At 52.0% G+C, this 21223-nt stretch overlaps 1 protein-coding gene across 1 annotated transcript in view; it reads left to right on the top strand.

The window, feature by feature from the left end:
* Nucleotides 1-20243, top strand: part of Cfap65 (cilia and flagella associated protein 65) — a 33457-nt gene extending 13214 nt beyond the window's left edge. Inside the window, exons 12-33 of the mRNA XM_057761297.1 lie at nucleotides 24-161; nucleotides 1417-1662; nucleotides 2252-2476; nucleotides 3341-3499; nucleotides 3671-3821; nucleotides 4121-4249; nucleotides 5312-5525; nucleotides 5835-5963; nucleotides 11807-11983; nucleotides 12260-12326; nucleotides 12491-12601; nucleotides 13647-13838; nucleotides 13921-14079; nucleotides 14991-15134; nucleotides 15427-15540; nucleotides 15720-15827; nucleotides 17100-17144; nucleotides 17355-17557; nucleotides 18203-18331; nucleotides 18811-19296; nucleotides 19883-20020; nucleotides 20132-20243. Coding sequence (XP_057617280.1) covers nucleotides 24-161; nucleotides 1417-1662; nucleotides 2252-2476; nucleotides 3341-3499; nucleotides 3671-3821; nucleotides 4121-4249; nucleotides 5312-5525; nucleotides 5835-5963; nucleotides 11807-11983; nucleotides 12260-12326; nucleotides 12491-12601; nucleotides 13647-13838; nucleotides 13921-14079; nucleotides 14991-15134; nucleotides 15427-15540; nucleotides 15720-15827; nucleotides 17100-17144; nucleotides 17355-17557; nucleotides 18203-18331; nucleotides 18811-19296; nucleotides 19883-20020; nucleotides 20132-20243 — 3576 coding nt within the window. The remainder of the gene's footprint in view (nucleotides 1-23; nucleotides 162-1416; nucleotides 1663-2251; nucleotides 2477-3340; nucleotides 3500-3670; nucleotides 3822-4120; nucleotides 4250-5311; nucleotides 5526-5834; nucleotides 5964-11806; nucleotides 11984-12259; nucleotides 12327-12490; nucleotides 12602-13646; nucleotides 13839-13920; nucleotides 14080-14990; nucleotides 15135-15426; nucleotides 15541-15719; nucleotides 15828-17099; nucleotides 17145-17354; nucleotides 17558-18202; nucleotides 18332-18810; nucleotides 19297-19882; nucleotides 20021-20131) is intronic.
* The last annotated feature ends 980 nt before the right edge of the window (nucleotides 20244-21223 follow it).

The following is a 21223-nucleotide window of genomic DNA, read 5'->3' on the forward strand; positions in this document are numbered from 1 at the left end:
TCCTCATGGCCTGGCCCCTGCAGGTCCTTCAGAGCTACAGCAGTATTGAGGAGGACTGCACAGTGGCCCCATCCTGGTGTCTAAAGGTCCGGGCTCGAGGACACAGCTATTACGCTGCCTTAGAGCACCACATCCCCCAGTATTCCCTGGATGCACCCAAGGTGAGCACGGCCCCAACAGCAGGGGGAGCAGGATGAGGGACCCCAGCCTGTTTCCCTTTCTAATGTCCATCCTGGCCGTCTGAGGGATCTAGGCCAATGAGTAGCTTGCTCTTGGACCTTGGTCTCAGCATAAGAACAGTTTAGCGATTGGGCACCAGCCCTTCTCTACTCCTTCTGGAACCTTCACTTGGTCCTCCACACTTTTCAGCTCCTTCATTTGTCCTGCTCACTGGGCACCTGCTGTCTCCCAAGCCCTAGACGGGACCCTCGAGGTAAACCTGTCCAAAGCCTGAGAGTTGGAATTGCTAGACCGCTTCCCAGACAGAGCTTGGGGACATTGTCTGCCTGGGAGGTGTGGATGACACAGGACTGAAAAGTGCATGGCCTGGGGCCAAGTGTCCAGAACCCAGTTCTGCTGTCCCTTCCCAGGTTCTGGCTCTATGTCGATTTTTCACTGGTTATTTTGTTTCTGGGAAGGGCACCACTTTAAAACAATGGCATGAGGCCATCCTGCTTTCTCCACCTGCCACACTTCGGCGTGCCAATCCCAAGCCTCCTTAATATCCATTTCGAGGCCACCCCTCCCCAAAACAAAGCTCTCCTTGATGCTCAAGGGTGTCTTCTCCGATGCCTTTGGTCCCTGGCCAGCTCCTCACAGTGTGACTTGATGCCTTCCCACAGTCTAGTGGCAGCCCACATTGCTTCCATATTGACTCACATGAACTCGCTGGCACGGAGGGATAGGAGCTTGGACCAGGAATTATGGGCCTTGTGTTGTGCAGTCTGTTTAGCTTTCAGCCTACTTCTGGCCATATCCAAGCTGGCTAAGAAGTGGTTAGGAGCTGGGACTATTGGGGTTGATCCCCCTCTGACACCGGAGTGAGAACCATCTAGAAAGAGTACTCCAGTCTTCTGAATGAGGATGGAAGAAAGTAACACTCCAAAGTTTAACTGTAAATCACAGTCAAAAGCAATTCCTCCTCTAACCTTGAGGACAGGTCTCACAGGCCTGACTTTCTCTGGGACCTGGGACCACTATATCCCCGTGTGTGGAGGTCCTTGGAGGACAGGAGTATTCTTTGGTGGCAGGCTGTAGCCTCCCTTAATTCCCAGGAATTCTTTGCTGGTTGGGCTGTGTGCAGAGATCTTAGGTTTCCTTGGAGACAGCATCATCCAAACCCGAGTGTCCCTGGATGTGTATCGAGGGGTGGAAACCTGAGGAAGGGTCCCTTTCCCTCTTCTCCCCAACTCCCAGATGTTCCCAGCAGTGTCTTCTGGGGAGCCTTCCTACAGAAGTCTGCTTCTGGTCAACAAAGGCCCCATGCTGTTGACCTTCAGCCTGGCTCCCAACAGCAGCTCAGACATTACCCTGAGGCCCTCCTCGGGCCTTGTGGCTCCTGGGGCCCACCAGGTCTTCCTTATCAGCACGTACCCCAAGGGCACCTCATGGAAGCAGCACATTTTCTACCTGCAATTCAACTTTTACCCCCAGTATCTCAAGGTAGGAGGTAGGGATGGGGAGGCTGGGTCCTTAGGCCTTAATATTTTTAGGGTCCCTATCAAAGTAGTTTGTGGGTGTGATTGGGGAACATTTCTCTAGTAAAGAGGAATAGTAGGGAGAGAGCCCTGGGCTTCATCCGTGACAACTCTGCTGCTCCTTGGTACGTTGGGGCCGTGGAGTATGGGGCGGGGTCGGGGGAAGCTGCAGAAACCCCAGACTCATACTGCAGGTAGTGGAGTGCTGTTTGCAGCCAGTCCAGGAACAGCACTGGATAACAGACCCAATTCGACCCCATGAAAAACTAATACATTTTCTCTTGGTCCCTGAGAGTTTGATATTTGTATTTTAAAGACAGTATATCACTATATAGGCCAGACTGGTCTTGGACTCAAGGCAATCCTCCTGCCTCACCTAGAGTTGGGATTTCAGGAGTGATCTACCACACCTGGCTCTGGGTTCTTCAAGGTGGAAGGCAGCTTTGTCTATCCCCATCCAAGGGTGAAAATCTGCACAGCTATGCCTAAACAAACAAGCCAAAAGGTCATAGCACTATCCTTCCTTCCTAACTTCCTTCCTTCCCCTGGCTCAGGAAGTGAGCATACAGAGCAGGGAGGAGCCCCTGCAGCTGAAGCTGGACACCTGCAAAAGCATCTTCTTTAAGCCTACCTGGGTGGGCTGTTCCTCCACCAGCGACTTCACCTTTCACAATCCCTCACGGCTGCCCCTGGAGTTCGAATGGCGAGTCTCTCAGCAGCACCAAAAGATGCTGGCGGTCCAGCCCTCCAAGGGCATCATCCATCCCAACGAGAACCTTGTGAGTGCCTGGACCCTCAAGGGTAGATGAGAGGATACCTGTCACCCTTACCGTTGCCATCTCTTGTGGTTCTCATGGCCTGTAATGTATACCTGCCTAAGCAGTCTGTAGTCATTCCCCTCCCCTGTGGTGTAGTAGGCTTTAATAACACCTTCCTCACCCCCATCTCACAGGAAATTGAGACTCAGGGGAAGAGTATTTAATTAAGATCCAGATAGGAGTGCAGAGTTGGGACTGAATGCCGCATTAGTGATGTCAGGGTCCCAGGATTCCAAACTTCATCGTTCATGGCACCCGAGCAGTAAGATTCCCGGCAGGTGGTTCGGATCAGCTGTATGACAGCTGGGTAGGGTCCAAATGTGTGGCTCTCTCAACTAGGGCTGAGAAAGGAGACACCCAGACGTTCCAGATCAGTACGAAAGGGGAACCCAAATTGGCACCTAAAACAACAAACTTTGTCCCTAGCCTGAGGTAGGTCAGACTCAGAGCAGTAACTACCAATACCTGATACCCATAAACACCCAGGGACAGGAAATGAGAGCCTAAGAGATTCCACAGATGTAGAAACTCACTTGAGTTCCTGCCTCAGCCCCCGTCACCAGGTATCTGACCCTGGTCCAGCTATTCCACTTCTCTGAGGCTCTAGTTTTTATCAAAATGAGTCTTCCCTGTCATGGAGATGTAGGATTGAGGGACTTTCGGAGATGAGAAAATGTGTGTGCAAAGTACTCAGCACTCAGAAAAACGGGCGGGTGGGAAGTGGTGTCAAACTTTGGTAATGGGACCTCCTGCAGCCAAAAGGCCGCCCGGGAGGGGGCGTCCTGGACACGTGCATGCAAGAGTGAGTCACCTCTGTGATCCCAGACGCTGACATGGATCTTCAGCCCTTTGGAGGAGACCAAGTACCTGTTCCGAGTGGGGATGTGGGTCTGGGAAGCCAAACAGTCCCAAAAGACCAATTCCCGAGCCACCATGCACTACTGGATTCGGCTGGTGGGCATGGGCGTTACCGGATGCCTCTCTGTGAGTGGAGACCCTGGTGGGGGTGGAGCCAGAGCCCGGGTGGGAAGGAAAGTTCCAGATGCCCAGCCTTAAGAAGGCAGGGTACATGGTGTGGATCTGTCTTTCCTTGGGGAATGCTCTGAAGGCTAGGGGTTGGGGAGCCCCCCCGTAGTTGGCTGGTTGTGATCTTAGGCAAAGCCAAAGGAGCTGGACTTTGGGAACGTACTGGTGAACAGCCGGGAGGTCAAGTCTTTGGTGCTCCTGAACGACAGCAACTGCACCCTCTATTACCGCCTGGTGCTGGAGCAGCACGGGCCCAAGGACTTCAACAATGACCCCTGTGGTACTGAGGCCTGGGCTGGGTCAGGGAGGAGTGTGTCTGTGTGTCTGTGTGTCTGTGTGTCCTTAAGACAGATGACCCACATATGGTGTGGGTCGGGCAAGACAGCTGAAACCCTGGCGTGTCTACTGTGTAACTGTGGTGGGTGCCAATGACATCGAGATGCATAGTTCTTTTCACCCCAGCCTACTCTGCTCTCAGGGAGTGTGGTGACCCCTGGAGGGGATCTGGGGAGGAACATGGGAGGCCGGGACACCTCTGTCCAGTTGCCCACTGGTGACCTCCGCACCTTCTCCCAGCAGCTCTAGAACTGAACCGGTTGGAGGGGACCATGCCGCCTCATTCCCAGGATACCATCTACCTGACTGCCTGTCCTAAGAACCGTTCCCAGTATTCCTGGACCATTAGCTACTGTCTCCTGTCCCACAGAGGTACCCGGGTACTCAGTAGAGATTCGGGTCAGGAAGGGGAGAAGGGAAGAGGTAAACTGTGAGATATGGAGTTGGAGGCATGGCCGAGTGAGGGCAAGAGGGACTGTGCCTTCGGGATCTGATGTGCACACTGTGTCTGTCCGTGTGATATCTATACACGTGTCCCTGGAGCTGTGCTGACACAGAGCTAGGAAATGTGCTGTCTTCTGTGGAGATCACAGGCAAATAAATCCTCAGTCAAACTTCAGCTCTCCCATCCATGAGATGGAGTTGCTATCATCCCCTGTGCCGGCTGGAAGTTCCCGGAACAGGCACCAGAAGAAGATGTCCTCAATGAAATGGGATTCTAACTCTCCCACACTTTCTGGCAGTGTGGTACTACCTAAATATGCCTCAGTTTCCCCACTAATAAAAGCGAGATGATCATAGGCCACAAAAGAGAATGAAGTAATAACGTCACTATATTGACGTTGAAAGCACAGTGCTAAGTGAAAAGCCAGTTAGAAAACACCAAGCACCGAATAATTCCATGTTTGAAGCATCCAGAATAGATAAAATACACCGACGGAGAAGAGAGTAGTGATGCTTGGAGGTGGGGGAGGGGGAGGTGGGGAAGTGTTGACTAGTTGGTATTGAGTTTTTCAAGAGGGACAGTAGAAACTTTCTAAAACTTGGTGGCTGTGTGCCTGTGAATCTATAAAACCTACTAAATTGCATATCTTTTTATTTGTTTGTTTGTTTGTTTGTTTTTCGAGACAGGGTTTCTCTGTAGCTTTGGAACCTGTCCTGGAACTAGCTCTTGTAGACCAGGCTGGCCTCGAATTCACCACCTTGAATTGTATATCTTAAAGAGTAGTTTTGCAATCTATGAATCAGGCTTTATTGCAGTGAGTTTGGAAGTAAATAGTGGTACACGTTAAATAGCAGGATGTGTGTTAAGATAAGGCAGTGCCCAGCACATAGAACATCTAGACAAGGGCTGGTTGCCATTGGAAATGTGCTCAAGACTGCTTCTGGCCAGGGAAGCTAAACCCTCTGCTCTCCCCACGCTTGTGCCCCCAGATAGCGTGGCTGGTGAAACGCAGAAGCTGTGCCATGTCTCCCTGGTAGCTGTGTACCCTTTACTCTCCATCCTGGACATCTGCTCCATGGGCAGTGCAGAGGGCATCACCCGGAAGCACCTGTGGCACCTCTTCTCCCTGGACACACTCAATAGTTACTTGTCACGTGACCCAACCCTCACAGAGCTCACCTACAAGGTGCCTACCCGGCACAGGTAAGCTAGGCTCGAGGTCGGGCAGGAAAGATTGGAGATGTTCACGGACCATCTACCAACAACACTCGAACACCAGGCCTTTCCCGGGAATCTGAGTGGTGGGGGGAGGGGTGGAAGAGGAATTGGGGGGGCAAACTCTTACCTATTCCTAGGGTCCTGGAAGGGCAAGGATTGACTTGAGGACTAAGGAGCTACCTCACTGACCCGAATTCCAGACTTCTCACTTTGTACCTGGGGGTGGACCCCCAAAGTTAGAGCCCTGGCTTGTCTCCATCTCCTTGCACTGAGCCATTTCTCCGCCGCACACAGCTTGAGCCCTACGCCCCCTGTCTTCACTCCTCTGAAGCTGGACTTCAATTTCGGAGCAGCGCCACTAGATGCCCCACCGTCAGTGGTGCTCCTGGTACTGAAGAACAGCGGACTGGTGTCCCTGGACTGGTATGGCTGGGAAGGGGGCTGCTACAAGGGTCCGAGGACAGAGCTCTAGGGACTAGGAGCAGGAAATAGCCACGGACTTTCTGGGGCTTCCTGGGAAACCTGGGGTGTGCCAGTGGCTCCCCCACTGACAGGGTAAGGGGGCTGGAGGAGACTGCCATTACCCACCGCACCCGGGGGTATGGCACTGGCTACAACTAGGTTCTTGGCAGTGTGAAATTCCTGGAAACTGGGCACAGCTGTATCCGTAGCTGAATGACGGCTGCAAGCTGGACACTGTGTTTTTCCAGCCTTCAATCCTGGATCTTTACAGTGACCCTGTGAGAAAGAGGGCTCCAGATCAGTTCAAAAGACAGGGACTGAGGGTCAGTGGGCCTCAGTCAAAGACACCTGGCTACTAGAGGCAGACCCAGGTTCAAATCCAGATGTGCCAACCCCAGAGCGCCTGCCCACACCAGTTAGTCAGCAAGAAGACTTCAAGTTCCTTCTCGTAAATCAGGACTGTCTGGGCACCCGGCTGCCTGCCAGATCCCTCTGCTGCCAGAGAGGAGCCTGCCACTAGAGGGCGTGGCTGAGCAGAGTGGAAGCTGGCCACGAAACAGAGTCACCTGGCCGGGCACAGGAAGCCAGGCTTAACGACCTGAGCCTGCCAAGCTTGCCCATTGCCCTGTCCTTCTGCCTTCTCATCAGAGCCCAGAACTCATGCCCGGCTAGCTTCCTGTTTCCATGCCAGGCTTGTTCACGTGCCCGGCGGGGATATGCTTAGATTTCTTAGTAAATGTCTGTTTTCAGGGTTTTAGTTCTGGTTGAGTAATAAGAAGTGTAAAAGAAAGGTCTTTCTCTGGATCAGGCTGAAGGTGCTGGGAAGGAGAGTGAATGACCATGTGAACAGGGGCATCTGGTCAGAACCTGCCGGCCTGAGCAGAGGGTGAAGGAAGGGGCTGTGCTGACAGGCAGATAACGCTTACCCCTAAACTCTGACTGCCCATGCCTTCACGGTGTTGAGATGGGGAGGCTGGCTCATCAGGTGGCAGCTGATGGCGAAAGGCAGGATTGCGAGTAACTAGAAAGTTTAACAGGGGTACTGGCCTGGTTGGGGAAGCCCATAGCCTGACTTGAACTTTAGATTGATGCTGATTGGACCGCTAAGCAGGCCAAGAGCCAGCGTCTGTAGAACTCAAGACGTTGGCCTGTATCCTGGGATATTTTGGTGGACGTGGGCACCCATGTGCAGGAGCAACCCAGCTCACGCTCTGTGTGGAGAAGGTCCTGGAGGTTGGCAAGCAGGGCAGGAAAGACCCCTGGTAGAGAACTGACTGGACTGGATCCTCTCAGCAGGAGCTCCAAAGTACTGGAAGCCGGCCAGGCTTCTTCCGGAGCTCAGGTGGCTCAACTCTCTTGTGCTTTCTGTGCTGTGGTTCATTTCAATATCTTTTATTTTTTTAAGATTTATTTATTATTTATACAGTATTCTGTCTGCATGTATGCCTGCCGGCCAGAAGAGGGCACCAGATCTCATCACAGATGGTTGTGAGCCAGTATGTGGTTGCTGGAAATGGAACTCAGGACCTCTGGAAGTGCTCTTAACTGCTGAGTCATCTCTCCAGCCCCCTCAGTTCAATTTCCTAGAAGTTAATTTTTGCAAACTCTAGCATTCTCTGCTGAGCTCATAAAGAATAGATGGAGGTTTTTATTCCTCCCAAGACCTGCGGTGCGAGGAGAGTGTGGAGTTGGTCTGGAGATGGCAGTCGGCAGGATGAAGGGAGACCCCCCCCCCAGTCGAGGAGGAGGATCAGAGAGCCATGAAGCTGTCTTCTCCCATCAATCCTTTTCCTCCTGACGCTTCTACTGTGCTTGACTTTGGGACATGGTTGCAAAGCACCTTGCATTCGAGTGGACAGCCTCAAAGATGCGAAGTTCGCTGCTTACCATCGCTTGCTCACTAGTGTGCTTTTCATTTCATTGGCTACATTTGTCCCAGGTGCTTTCTGAGAATAGAAATATGGACCAGGCCAGTTCCTGCCCTCTTGGTGCCACAGGAACCGGGGGCAGGACAGCCTTCCGGGATGGGGTGGTGTGCTGGGAAGGAGGGAGGTGTGACACTCACAGGGTCATGACTCACATTTGTCAGGGTGGTGGTGAGATCAGGAAGACTTTCAGGAGGACTGAGTGTGTGGTAGCTCAGTAGGGTGGTGCTTGCCTAGTTTATACAGAGCCCTGGGTTCAACCCCTAGCATGCTGAGGAGGAAGAGGAAGGGGAGGTTGAAGAAATTGAGAAAAGGAGGACCTTAAATGTAGCTGGGGGTACAGGCAGGGGCAGGACATGAATCTTCCTTCAGAGAGTTTGAACTTGTTAAGGGACCGATGAGACGGAAGCTGCTGAGGGGAACAATGGCCTGGTTAATGTTCCGTGGCCTGTCACTCTGATCTCCAGGGGATGACGGATTAGTAGGGTGTCGCTGTCCTCCAGATTGTGACAGGAAGCATGCATCTTAGAACAAGTCAGGGTGCAGGCGGTGGTGGCACATGCCTCTGTTCCCAGCACTCGGGAGGCAGATGCAGGTGGATCTCTGTGCGTTCAAGGTCAACCTGGTCTACAAAGCAAGTTCCAAGACAGAAAAATCCTGTCTTGAAACACACACACACACAAACAAGTCAGGGGAGAGGCAGTGAAATCATTTCATCAGAAGTCCAGCTGAGGGACTGTGTGTAAAGGAGATGCAGGCACTTCTCAGAGGATCCTGAAAGAGTCAGAGCTCCCGCTCTGCCGCTGGCAACGTTTCCCATATAAAACGACAGAAGCAGACCAACCCATTACAGCTGATGGGAGAAGCTGCGGTGGCCCGGGCTTGGGGGTGCACTCCGCTCCCAGTGTTTGCACCCCACACAGACGGTGGGCGCTTGGCAGAGTGGTTCTTTTGGGTTTTGTATAGTGAAGGCACAATACCATACAGATTTCAGCTAGCATTGAATCAGCCACATGCCCTCCAGAACGCGAGCTGTGAAGAAAGAAGGGAAGCAGTAGAGTCCAGATAGCTCTAGTACATTCTTTTTATCAGTTGTTCAATATTCTGCAGTATAAAGGGACTTAGTTAGGCCACCCCTGTGTTGAAAGATTTTGTTCCCAATAAAAGGAACCAAAATGTTTTTGCCTTTTTGCCACCATAAAGAAAGTTTCATATATGGATGTATGTATATGTGTGTGTGACTGCGGAGATGGCTGTGTGTGTGTGTGTGTGTGTGTGTGTGTGACTGTGGAGATGGCTCAGTGTGTATGTGTGACTGCGGAGATGGCTCGGTGTGTGTGTGTGACTGCGGGGCTCAGTGTGTATGTGTGTGTGTGACTACAGAGATGGCTCAGTGTTTATGTGTGTGTGTGTGACTGCGGAGATGGCTCAGTGTGTGTGTGTGTGTGACTGCGGGGCTCAGTGTGTGTGTGTGTGTGTGTGACTGCGGAGATGGCTCAGTGTGTATGTGTGACTGCGGGGCTCAGTGTGTATGTGCGTGTGTGACTACAGAGATGGCTCAGTGTTTGTGTGTGTGTGTGTGACTGTGGAGATGGCTCAGTGTGTGTGTGTGTGTGTGTGTGTGTGACTACGGGGCTCGGTGTGTGTGTGTGTGACTGTGGAGATGGCTCAGTGTGTGTGTGTGTGTGTGTGTGTGACTGCGGAGATGGCTCAGCGGGTCCAAAGCTTGCTGCACAAGGTCCTGAGCTTGGAATCCCCGAATCCACATAAGGCCAGCCACAGGAGCACACGTCTGTGGCAGGATGGGAAGTGGGGGTGGAACCGTCATCCCAGGAGCTTGTGGGCAGCTAATCTGACACCCACAGTGATAAACAAAGCGTGTCTCAAACAGGATGGGAGGCAAGGACTGACACCCAGAGTTGCCCTCTGACCAAATGCATGCTGTGTCATGTGTGCTCCCGCACTCACACGCATGTACATTTATGACATATGTGCCCATACACAAAATACTTTTTAGATATTCAGTATGAGTTAGTATATTTTCATGTCTGCAGTTTAATCATACATGTGGATCTCTGAAAGGATGACTTCTGGATCAAAGGACACACATGTGTTTGATCTTAGTAGATGTTGCCAGGTTATTTCCTAAAGCTAGCAGAATTTCCCTCTCGCTCCACCAATGTTTGAGGATGTCTGCTCTTTCTGAACTTTACCAGCACTGCCTGCATCTGTTTTCCAAATGCTTTGTTTTCCAGTGAGAGGAACTGGACAGACCCCTTGTGAGTTTGGAGTGTAGGTCCCTGACTCCTGTGAGGCTTATCAGCTCTTCTGCCTTCTATTTCTGGGTACCCTCTGTTCAAGCCCTGTCCCAGTTTACTCCTGGGACCAATTCCCTTCCATTTCTCGGAGAGAGTTCTAGCAAGCGGTGGCCTTGGGACCCTTTGTCACTAGCTTTTCCAGCTGGCTGCATGACAATATCTACTTTGCTACAGTGTGAGGCCTTGGGATGGGTGGTTCTCCTCACACTACTGTGTGCTTCAAGATCCCCAACCCACTGGGACCTGTTCTCTAGCCTGTGTCCAAGCCTCAACACCCTCCTCCTCAGGGCCCCTGGGTGGTAATGCCAGCATTCTGAGGAGTTGCAAACGCCCCCCTCCTGAGATGTAGACAGGCTGCTTGTTCGCTTCCCAGCCGCCCAGACCCGAAATAATCACCCAGAAACTGTATGTATTAAAGCACTGCTTGACCAATCACTTAGGTGTATTACTAGGTAGCTCTTGTGTCTTAAATTAATCCACTTCTATTATCTTATATTTTACCACGAGGCTCATGGTTTACTGGTACCACGTCTTTCTCCTCTGGCAGCTACATGACATCTCTGTGACTCCACCAACTCTCTCCCTATAGCTCTCTATATATTCTGCACTGCTATAGGCCGAAGCAGCTTCTTTATTAACCAATGATAATAAAACATTTTCACAGCTTGCAGAGGGGAATCCCACATCACTGAGACCTTTTGGAAGAAGGGTCAGTGGCCCGCCCCAAGTGGCTCAGATATACAAGTGACACCCTTGGCTCCTGGTTTCCAAAAGGAGAGCCCTAGTATTCACTTTCCTTTACTTGTTTTGGGTCTGGTTCTGTCTCTAGTTAGCTTTTGTTTGTTTAAAGATGGTGTCTTAGTCACTGTTCCATTATTGTGATGAAATACCATTTCCAAAACAAGTATTATAAAATTAAGCATTTAATTGGGTGCTTGCATACAGTTTTAGAGTTAGTTCATGCCCATCATGGCAGGGAGCAGATGGGCATGGTCCTGGAGAAGTAACTAAGAGCTCACACCATGTCCTGCAGGCAGCAGGTTTGTGAAACCTTCCAAGCCCATCCCTCCAGCGTGGCCACACCTCCTACAGCGTGGCCACACCTCCTCCAGTGTGGCCACACCTCCTCCAACATGGCCACACCTCCTCCAGCGTGGCCACACCTCCAGCAACAAGACCATACCTCTTAATCATTCCCAAACAGTTCCCCTAATAGGGGGATCAAGCATTCAAACATATGAGGGGCCATTCTTCATCAAACCACCACACAGGATTTCATTCTTTAGCCCTGGCTAGTCTGGAGTTCACCATGCAGCCTAAATTGACCTTGACTTTCAGGAGTCCTTCTGCCCTTTCACCAAGTGCTAGTGTTACAAGTGTTGGCCATCATGTTGGCTATTCCTAAGTTTGGGGACATTTATGAAAGGAGAATCCACCTAGCTACACCTACTCACCAGAACCTGGACCAACTTCTGAAATGGGGGTGTAAAATACAAGGGGTATATGGTGAAAGCCCCTCTGCCTGTCTCATGGCTTCACTGCTCTCCTTTGCCTTCTCCAGGGCCTTCCTCTTTCCAAGCGACCAGCAGCTGGACCTGGATCTGTGGGTGGAGCAAGCCGAGCTGAGCTGCACTGAGCTCCACCAAATGCGTGCAGAGGATAATTGCCTCTTCTCCATCAACCCCAAGGCTGGGACCCTGAGCCCCGGGCAGGAGCAGATGGTGGAGTTCAAATACAGGTGCTCCTGCACCCTGTGCTCTGTCCCTCCTTCCAGGAGATTCCTAGCTCTGACTTTTCTCTGTGTGACTCCAGGGGAGCCTAGACAATCCCCCCTGTGAAGCCATCTCCTGCAGGGGAGGTCTGTGTCATTCCTGCCTCCTCCCAGCTCAGAGGGGAGGTCTGTGCCATCCCTGGCTGCTCCAGCTCAGAGGTGGTTGTCTGGCTCAAAGCTTCACTTGTTTTTCCACTTAAAGAGGTCTCTGGAACTCACTGTCTGCTTGTCTCCTCCTTCCAGCCACTTGTTCGTTGGCACTGATCGCCTCTCTGTGCTCTTCAAGGTGTCCCATGGACGGGAGATCCTGGTGAGATCTCATATGTAGTCCCGTTGGGGACCAGCTACGGGAGCTCTTTGGGCATCCAAGAGAGGAGCAGGGAGTGGTGCCCCTGGGGACCCGGGGCCTGCATCTCTGCTGGGTGTGCCAGTTCTTGCAGGGCAGCATGCCATCCATGGGCTCTTTGTTTCCAGCTACACTTCATAGGCGTGACAGTAAGGCTGGAACAGAAGTACGTGCACTTCACCTCCACCAGTCACCAGTTCATCCCTGTCCCCATTGGGGACACCCTGCCCCCTCGCCAGGTCGGTGGCCTATGTTAAACCTGTCTCCATGAGGTATAAGCATTGCTCTCTGTGCGTCTGTCAGTCCATACAAGATGGCAGACACTGCCCCACGCAGGATGACTGGGGAGATCTAAGGCCAGAATCTTCTGGTATTTAAGCCCTTTGCCAGGCTCCATTCCCACGCAAAAGTATTGTTCCCCTGTTAGCAAAAGGGTCTTCCAACTCCTTTGATCATGGACCACGCTAGTATATTTTATACCATTTGTGTTTCACTCCAGCGTTTCCACTCACATACACAATGTTACTGCAAATCTGCTCCTATCTACAAAGTACACAAACGACATCTGTGTTTCTTTCTGTCCTCTTCTAAGTGCTAGCTATGGCCCATCATTTCATTTAGATCTGTTGGCTAAGCGGTCTCAGCTACAGTTTGGAAATCACTGCTCTTAGAGGCCCCTCTTTCCAGAGAGTTGAGGGTCAGAATGTGAATTCAGAAGTTGCTAACTTTTTCTTTTGTGGGTATGTGTGCGTACGTGTGTGTGTGTGTGTGTGTGTGTGTACATGTTTGTATGTGTGGGGGTCTGTGTGTGGGGGTCAGAGCTCTTTTTTAAAAGTCATTCTCTACCAGTCAAGCTAGCTCCAGGAAGAGAGTGATTGAGAAGGATATACGGTAACCTCTGGCCTGCACATGTATACGCAAACATGTGTACACGCACCCACGATAGTGTCTGGTGTCCCTTCTGTCGGGATTTGAGGAAATACGCACATGGCCCACGCGCCATCTAAGGCTTTCAATCTAGCCCACACTTGCATTAGGCTCTTATGTAAACTCGGCAAGTGTAAACTGAGGGCAAATGAAGTAAGTTGCTGTTTTACAAACAGAATTGCTGATATCCTAAAATGTTACAGACTGACTATTCAAGTGTCAGAGGGGAAAATGACTGGGGGCGGGGCTCCGAGATTTATCGTCAGATAAGCTGCCCTCCCCAAGTGCACAGAGTCCTAGGCTATCTGCTCTGCAGTCCTGAGCTGGTTGGCTACCTTCCCATTCCTGCCCTTACAGATTTATGAGCTATATAACGGTGGCTCGGTTCCTGTGACGTACGAGGTCCAGGTCAGCGTTCTGTCACAAGCTCAAGAAAAAAATTTTGACCATCCTATTTTCTGCTGCCTGAACCCCAGAGGGGAGATCCAGCCAGGCACTACGGCTCGGATCCTGTGGATCTTCTCACCCATCGAGGCCAAGACCTACACAGTGAGCCTGGGTAGTACTGGCAAGGGTTGGTGTTGGAGCTGTGACTTCCTCGCCGTAGCTGATTTCACCGGTTCCTTCCCAGGTGGATGTACCCATTCACATCCTTGGATGGAACTCAGCTGTCATCCGCTTCCAAGGAGTGGGATATGACCCCTACATCATGGGTGACACGGCTCCTTTCCACAACATCTCCTCATGGGACAACAGCTCCATATACTCTAGACTGATGGTTCCTGGGCAGGTGGGAGGAAGGAAGCTTGGAGGGTCTTAGAGTCCAGGGTGGCCAGCGTCAAGGGCTGGGAAGGCGAGAGAGAAAAGGAGATAGGTTAAGGAGGGATAGAGGGTGAGGCTCTAGCTTCAGAGAGCACCAGCTGTGCAAGAGTCTTACCCTGCCAGCCGATGTCTGGTACCCTTGGTATACTAGACGTAGTACGTATGTGTGATGTGTAGTATGGTGTGCGTGGGACACTCCACCTTCTTCAGCACCCTTGGTCCCAGCCTTGTTCGTAAGCGTAAGGCTAAGATTATTGTGCGTTATGCAGACATCTTCCTGTTTTAGATACTGTCTTCATATAGAACAGTCCCTCTCTGGGGCTCAGGTATTGGTCAAGATATTAGTGGTCACTAACGCTACCATTAGTCCACATGCTTCTTATTGTTGGGAAGCCTGGCACATTCATCTAGTCACCCATTTATTCAGTTACCCATATATGTACTTTTTCATCTATCCATCGAACCTCGTACCACTTACAAATCTATGTATCCTTCTATACAACCATGTATCTATGGCCCCACCCATCTAATCACTGCACATCTGCCCACTTTTCCATTAAGAGCCCCATTAGACCCCGAATTTAGGATGAACACTGGAAACCCTGGGAACACAGCAGGCTTCAGGGCGAGGCTTTTGGGAGTTATCCTAGCTCTGCCTGTGCGAGGAATTTGGGGAAGTTGCCTGTGCCCCTGAACCTTCACAGCTCACCCAACTCCAGGAAACAACTGTGCCTATGGCAGAGGGCCACTGTGAGGCTCAGACATGTGGGAAACTCCTAACACAATAATCGCCCAGCTGGAAATGCATAGGAACTGGTAGTGTCTCTACGGTTTCTTCTGCATGCCCCCAGACTGACGCTGTGCTGTCTTCACCGGCAGAACGTCTTCCTGTCCCAGTCTCACATCTCCCTGGGAAACATCCCTGTGCAGACCAAGTGTAGCCGCCTGCTCTTCCTCAACAACATCTCCAAAAGTGAGACTATTGTCTTCACCTGGCAGCCAAGGTCCTTAGACTTCGGAGAGGTGAGAGCCCTTTGTTCCCACAATCAGAACTTGTGGCCAGGCTCCAGACCCACTCTGTACTGCCCCATCTCACCTCTTCCTGTCCCATCCCATCCCATCCCGGCCTCTCCTATCACGGTCCACCGTGCCCCATCCCATCCCTCCTCTCCTACTCCATCCCATCCTGCCCTATTCCACCGCATCTCATCCCGTCCCATTCTGTCTCATCCCACCCCACCTTGTAAGAGCTTGCCTCGTCCTATCCTCTGCCGTCCTTCCTCCCAAACCCACAGGACTGTCCCTAAACCAACAGGTAACTGTGAGCCCCATGGAAGGAGAGGTGGGTCCTGAAGAGGCCACCCCAATCCTGGTGACCCTGAAGACCTCAGTCCATGCCAGCTTCTACAGCATGGACCTGATATGCAAGGTAGGGAGGGACCAGCTGCAGAGAAACACATGGGGGCTGAGACACAGCTTCCAAATATGGGATAGAAGAGGGCTCCGAGTTCTCTAAACCCTCAGAGAAAGGCAGGAGCCAGCATACCAAGCTAAGCTCCAGCAGAGAGCCTACAGATCTCGACTCCTCTCGCCTTGTGCTGGACCCAGGTCTACCGGCAGGAACTCATGCGTCAGTACCACAAGGACTTACAGGAGTGGAATGAGGAGAAGGCTCGGCAGGAGGTGGAGTTCACCATCACAGACATGAAAGCGAAGGTGAGGAGAGCGGAGTGGGCCTCACCTTCCCCGATCCCGCCAGCTTTACCAGAAGAGATGGAGGTGATGGACTGAGGTAGCCGCCCTCCAAGGGAAACTGGCCAGTCTGCCCGCTAAACTTGCGAGACTCGGCACAGCAGCTCCACAGCTCTCCTGAGCCACCCAGGGTGAGGAAGGCTGGCTGGAAATCCCTGGCTTCACGCAGAAGGATTTCACGAGAGTCTGTTGTGTGCTGAGTGCCGAGAACACAAAGGAATTGACACAGGGCTCACCTTCTGACGAGGGACACTGGCAGGCTCTGGAAAGAGCCTTAGGTTTGATTCTTGGTTTTAACCTTTGCTAATTGGGTGACCCTGGTTAGACCCTTTCACCTTTTAGTCCCTTGACTATAAAATGAAAATAACATGAATTAGGGGTTTTCTTCAAGATATTCCACAGGTGAAAGCCAGGCAGGGCGAGATTGGCCCTGAGCTGTTTAGCGCGGAGTGACTGCGTGCTGGGACTTCTTTGTAGCATTTGTTCCCCTTTTTTCTGTACAAAATATGAGGATTTGGCTATTAATTTTTTTTTAACAGGGAGTTCAGCTCTTCCTGTCGCAATCTCTTAAGTCCTGAGGTTACAGGCACGAGACACCACACTCAGTCAACAACAAATGTCTTAATCGATCTTCTAATGCTAGTGAGGTACCCACTGTGGAGCTACTGCAGGCATGACCGTGCACAGTGTGCCTACAGTCGAGCACGTAGCCAGCGACCGTTTCCAAAACACAGGCTGCTCTATCTCTGCCGGGAGACCAATAGTAAACATAAAGCATCCTGCTTCCTCCTAATTTCACCCCCTGCCTCCACTCACATTTGTATCCCCCAGTCTCCTCTGTGACCACCACACAGAACTCTCAGGAAGGTTCTGCTGCCCTGAAGCCTGGGCCCCTCTGAATACAGATGATATAGGCAAGCGCGACCCCTTTCCAACCGTCTTCAGGATGTAGGCCGTTTCCTTGTCTCTCTGAGTCTCAAAGACACAGGGCACCAAGGACGAGCACCTTGAGGTCCGGCTTCTCTCCCTCTAATCAATCTCCTTCTCCATTCTTCATTTGACTAAGCAGATTTTCCTTGTGTGTTCCTAGGCGGCACTTACCTAGGGAAGGTTCAAGAAAAGGGGTATCATGGGGAAGTAGGCAAAACCGAGAGGAAAGCAAGGTCTGGCTATACAGAGGGACAGAAGTGGGCGTGGCTAGGGCTGTCAGATCCTGAACTGGGGTCTCTCTTACAGAGGAGAGCACCTTGCACAGCCTGTGAACCTGTGAAGAAGTACAAGGTGAGCCAGAAAGTCCCCGCCTGGCCATTCTCGGGGTAGCTGAAAAGGTCCTTGCTTGTCTCCAGAGATACCCTCCAGCCCTGAGTCAGCCTACTAGAAGAGAGGGCGGGAAATACTAGTAGGCAAGAAACCACCCTAGGGAGCAAGGCCAGGGGCTCCTTGGCAGCGGGAGTAGAGCTCCCTATCACCTCTGCCTCCTTCTTCCTAAAGACCCTGCCTCCCATCACAAACCAACCATCTCTCAGTCGACCTGCCAGCTGGAACCTGAAGCTGGCAAAGGAGGAGACATCGTGGCCATGTCCTCAACCACCGGTGCCAGGCCTGCTCTGTCTAGGCCTCACCGCGAGGGCCCATGCCATTGACAACTACCTGGCCAACTTCTTCTCTGAGTTTCCCTGCCACTTCCTGTACCGGTGAACTCCTGGGGAAGCGTGGGCCACCTTCCTGTAGTCTGAATCCTCTCCCCCATTTGTAGGACAGCAGACGCCCACACTCAACATTTAGGAAGGGCTGAAGCAAGAATTGGGGCAATGAGAATCATCATTACTGCTTCTCTCCTCTCTCTCTCTCTCTCTCTCTCTCTCTCTCTCTCTCTCTCTCTCTCTCTCTCTCTCCCTCCCTCCCTCCCTCCCTCCCTCCGTCCCTCTCTTCCTCCTTCCTTCCCTCCCTCTCTCCCTTCTTCCCTCCCTCCCTCTCTTAGTTTTCTGAGACAGAGTTTCTCTGTGTAACAGCCCTGGCTGTCCTGGAACTCACTTTGTAGACCAGGCTGACCTCGATGTTAGGTCCCTTTGAAGAGATAATAAAGAGGCCCCTGAGGAATCCACCAACGTGTCCCACCCTCCCCTTTTGCCCACTTGAAGCCTCTGGGTCCTGCTCTAACCTAAGGGTTGGGTGCAGCTCTCTGAGTACAGCAATAATATTTTGTTAAGACTGGGTGTGTGCCCACCATATTTGTGTCCTCATGACTGGGGCAGCTACCATCATGACTTGTCCCCCCACACACACACTGTAGCCTAGTAGCTTTCCAAGTCCACTCAGAATATCCTGGTCTACCCCAGGGAGCTGCCAAAGAAGAAATTAAGCAGAGAAGAATCAAAAGGTTTTGAGGAAGAACCCCCTGATAAGGAGGAGCCTGTCTGGAGGCAGAAGAAGCAGCTTCTGGTTGACTGTCTCACAGCCATCATCAGGTACCCCCTGCTCCGTGCCCTTTCATCCTCCTCCTCCCACCCCTCCGACTGCATTGGACAAAGCTTCAGAAGCTCCAGTGCTCCGCTCCTGAGGAAAAGAGAATTCCTGCTGGAGGACCCTTGGGACAGAACCACTCTGATAGAACTGGCTAGACAGATCTTCAGGGTTGAGTCCTGATTGGTCGCTTCTCTGTGGCTGGTCTGATGTTATCTATAGGCAGTTCCCCATGGCCTTGGGCGCTCTGCCCTTTATGTGTATCTTTCTGACTTTCTGGCTCTGCCTGTACTACATCCTGTTCACCTCCAAGACTCTACAGGGCTCAGGGTTGCCACGTTCTAAGGGCGCTCCTTCCAGACCTGGCACTAGATAGTAAAATCAGTAGCCAGAACTGTCCCTTGGGAAGCAGCGAAACCAACACTGTCCTAGCTGAAAACCCTTCCACTATATTCCATATCTTCTTCTTTTTTTTCCTACCCAGAGGCCTGCTGGAAGACAAGACTTTCCAGGAGGCTGTGGATCAAAGTCTGGTGGAGCAAGTTCCTTACTTCTGCCAGTTCTGGAACGAGCAGTCAGCCAGGTTCCTGGCCCACAAGAGCAGCTTGTACTTAATGCCAATCCTGTCCCTGCCCTCCAGCTGCTATGAGAACAGGAAAGGCAAAGAGCAGGGGGAGGACAAATGCAGCTCAGGGAAGGATGCAGAAGAGGAAGAGGATGAAGAGGAGGAGGAGGAAGAGGAGGAGGAGGAGGCAGAAGAAGAGGAAGAGGAGGAGAGAGAAGATGAAGAACTGAGCAAGGAGGAAATGGAAGAGGAGATAGACAAAGGGGCAAAGCTGACCTGGTCAGAGGTCAAGGCCACTGCACAGCCCACTGGGTCCCAGCAGTCCCTGCAGTGGCAATGGCAGCAGGATCTCAAAATGATGGTAAAAGAGGAACAAGAAAACGATGAGAAAGAAGCCATTGGAAGGTGAGCCGCTGGGACCAGACGAGATCTGGGAATGCCTTACACTGAGGCTGGCCTCAGCTGCATGGGACTCTCTTTCTAACTTGGGTCCCAGCGACAACCTCTTGGTGTAGTGTAAAATTTGGGTGTGGAATTTTCAAGAGAGCAGAACCCAGATTTATGTAGTGTGTGGTACCGAATCGATAGCGTTTTCCAGCACAGCACTCCAGGAGTCGGGTGGTAGTCTTCAAAGTCTCTCAGTGGACAGATAGGACCAGAGAAAAAGCTTGACTTTTCCTGATACCACGATCTCCTGGCGCTTGGGGGGGGGGGCAGTTTATTCTGTCCCTTTGGGATTCCTTGACCACACACAGTCACTTCTGCATCCTCTTATGACTACTGTCCTCCAAACCTGTCTCTGTGATGGCCCCACATCTAGCATCTGTGACATTGTAACAGGACGCCCCACCGTGTTAGAGCTGGGGGGGTAGGGCTTCCGATGGGAATCTGGGCAGAGCCCAGTGCACGCTGCACTTGCACACAGCTAAGTGGAGAAGAGGCTTGCAGATCTGAGACCTTGCTAACCAGAGCAACACCCTCCTCCTCCCAGGCTACCAGCCTTCCTCAACCTGCAGGAGGCGATACTAGAGAACATGATCCAGAACATTCTGGTGGAGGCGAGCCGTGGAGAGGTGGTGCTCACGTCGAGGCCCCGCATCATCGCCCTGCCACCAGTCAGCTTGCACAGGTTGGAGCCTGGGGTTATATTCATTGCTTGGAGGAGAGCAAGACTGGAGAGGCATTCAGATGCGGTTGGAAGCCCCACCCCCATTCCTACCCTTGACTTTCTGTTTTGCAGGCCAGACATCCTGTTGCCCATGCAACAAGATGTACTTTGCTCTGAGATGCAGCAACCTACTACCGACTGTTTGCTGGGGTCAGCATCCAGCCCCTCTTACGTTCCTGCCTAAATTCCCCTTGTCCTGCTAGTAAAACATTTAGTGCCCCCCCTTATCTGCTTGGATTTTATTTCCCTCTGCCTGGAAAAAGAGGTCTATTGAGATGTGTGGAAGGTGAGAGCCGCCAGTGTGGACGGCAGAGACCCAGCGTACCTTTAGAAACCTGAGGATTAGTTTCCCATGGACTGGCAAGAGGGCTCAATACTTGCAGAGGGGTGTTGGACTTAGTCTGGCCAGTGGAGGGCGCTTCAGGAGGGGCGCAGTTGGCTTTGCTACAGCTCATCCTGGAAGAAGCTAGTGCTAGGCCTGGTGGGCTAAACAGGTGGCCATGGACGCCGGAAGGTCAGTCCTTCCACATCTGTTCCCCAGCACCTCCAGGGCCAGCCTGGGTACCTTAACTCAGCTAAGAGGTTAAGAAAGCGAGCCGTGTCGGCGCACGCCTTTAATCTCAGCACTCAGGAGACAGAGGCAGGCGGATCTCTTGTGAGTTCGAGGCCAGCCAGGTCTATAGAGCCAGTTCCAGAACAGTCAAAGCTACACATAGAAACCCTGTCTCTAAAGACCAAACCAACACCAAAACAAACAAACAAAAAAAGGTTAAGGAGGATACTGAGGTACGAAATAGTGGGCCAGAATTAGGATCTGGACACTTTTGGAAGTCACGGTTTAAGGAACTAGAGACGCCACTCAGTGACCTCCACTGCCAGTCCTCAGACCCAGAGATGTTCTGCCTTCACTAGGACGTCCGCCTCTTTTTTTCTTTTTTTTTTTTTCTTTTTTTCCACCTAAGCTCCGCCGGGCAGCCTCTGTCCTCTGCTCCTCCCTGAGCTCAGAGCCAGGTGGGTGGAAAAGTGACATCTGGTGTTGTTCCAGAGGCACTCAAGTCCCCGGCACCCTCCCTTGCACCTCCCCCCCCCCGCGCGCCCGGCGGTGCTGCTGTCGCGGCCAAGGCCTCTCTGCAGAAGCTTGGTCCCTGAGCCTGGGCGGGGGCG

Source organism: Chionomys nivalis, chromosome 2 (genome assembly GCF_950005125.1).
Source record: "Chionomys nivalis chromosome 2, mChiNiv1.1, whole genome shotgun sequence".
In the NCBI taxonomy this organism is placed as follows: Eukaryota; Metazoa; Chordata; class Mammalia; order Rodentia; family Cricetidae; genus Chionomys; species Chionomys nivalis.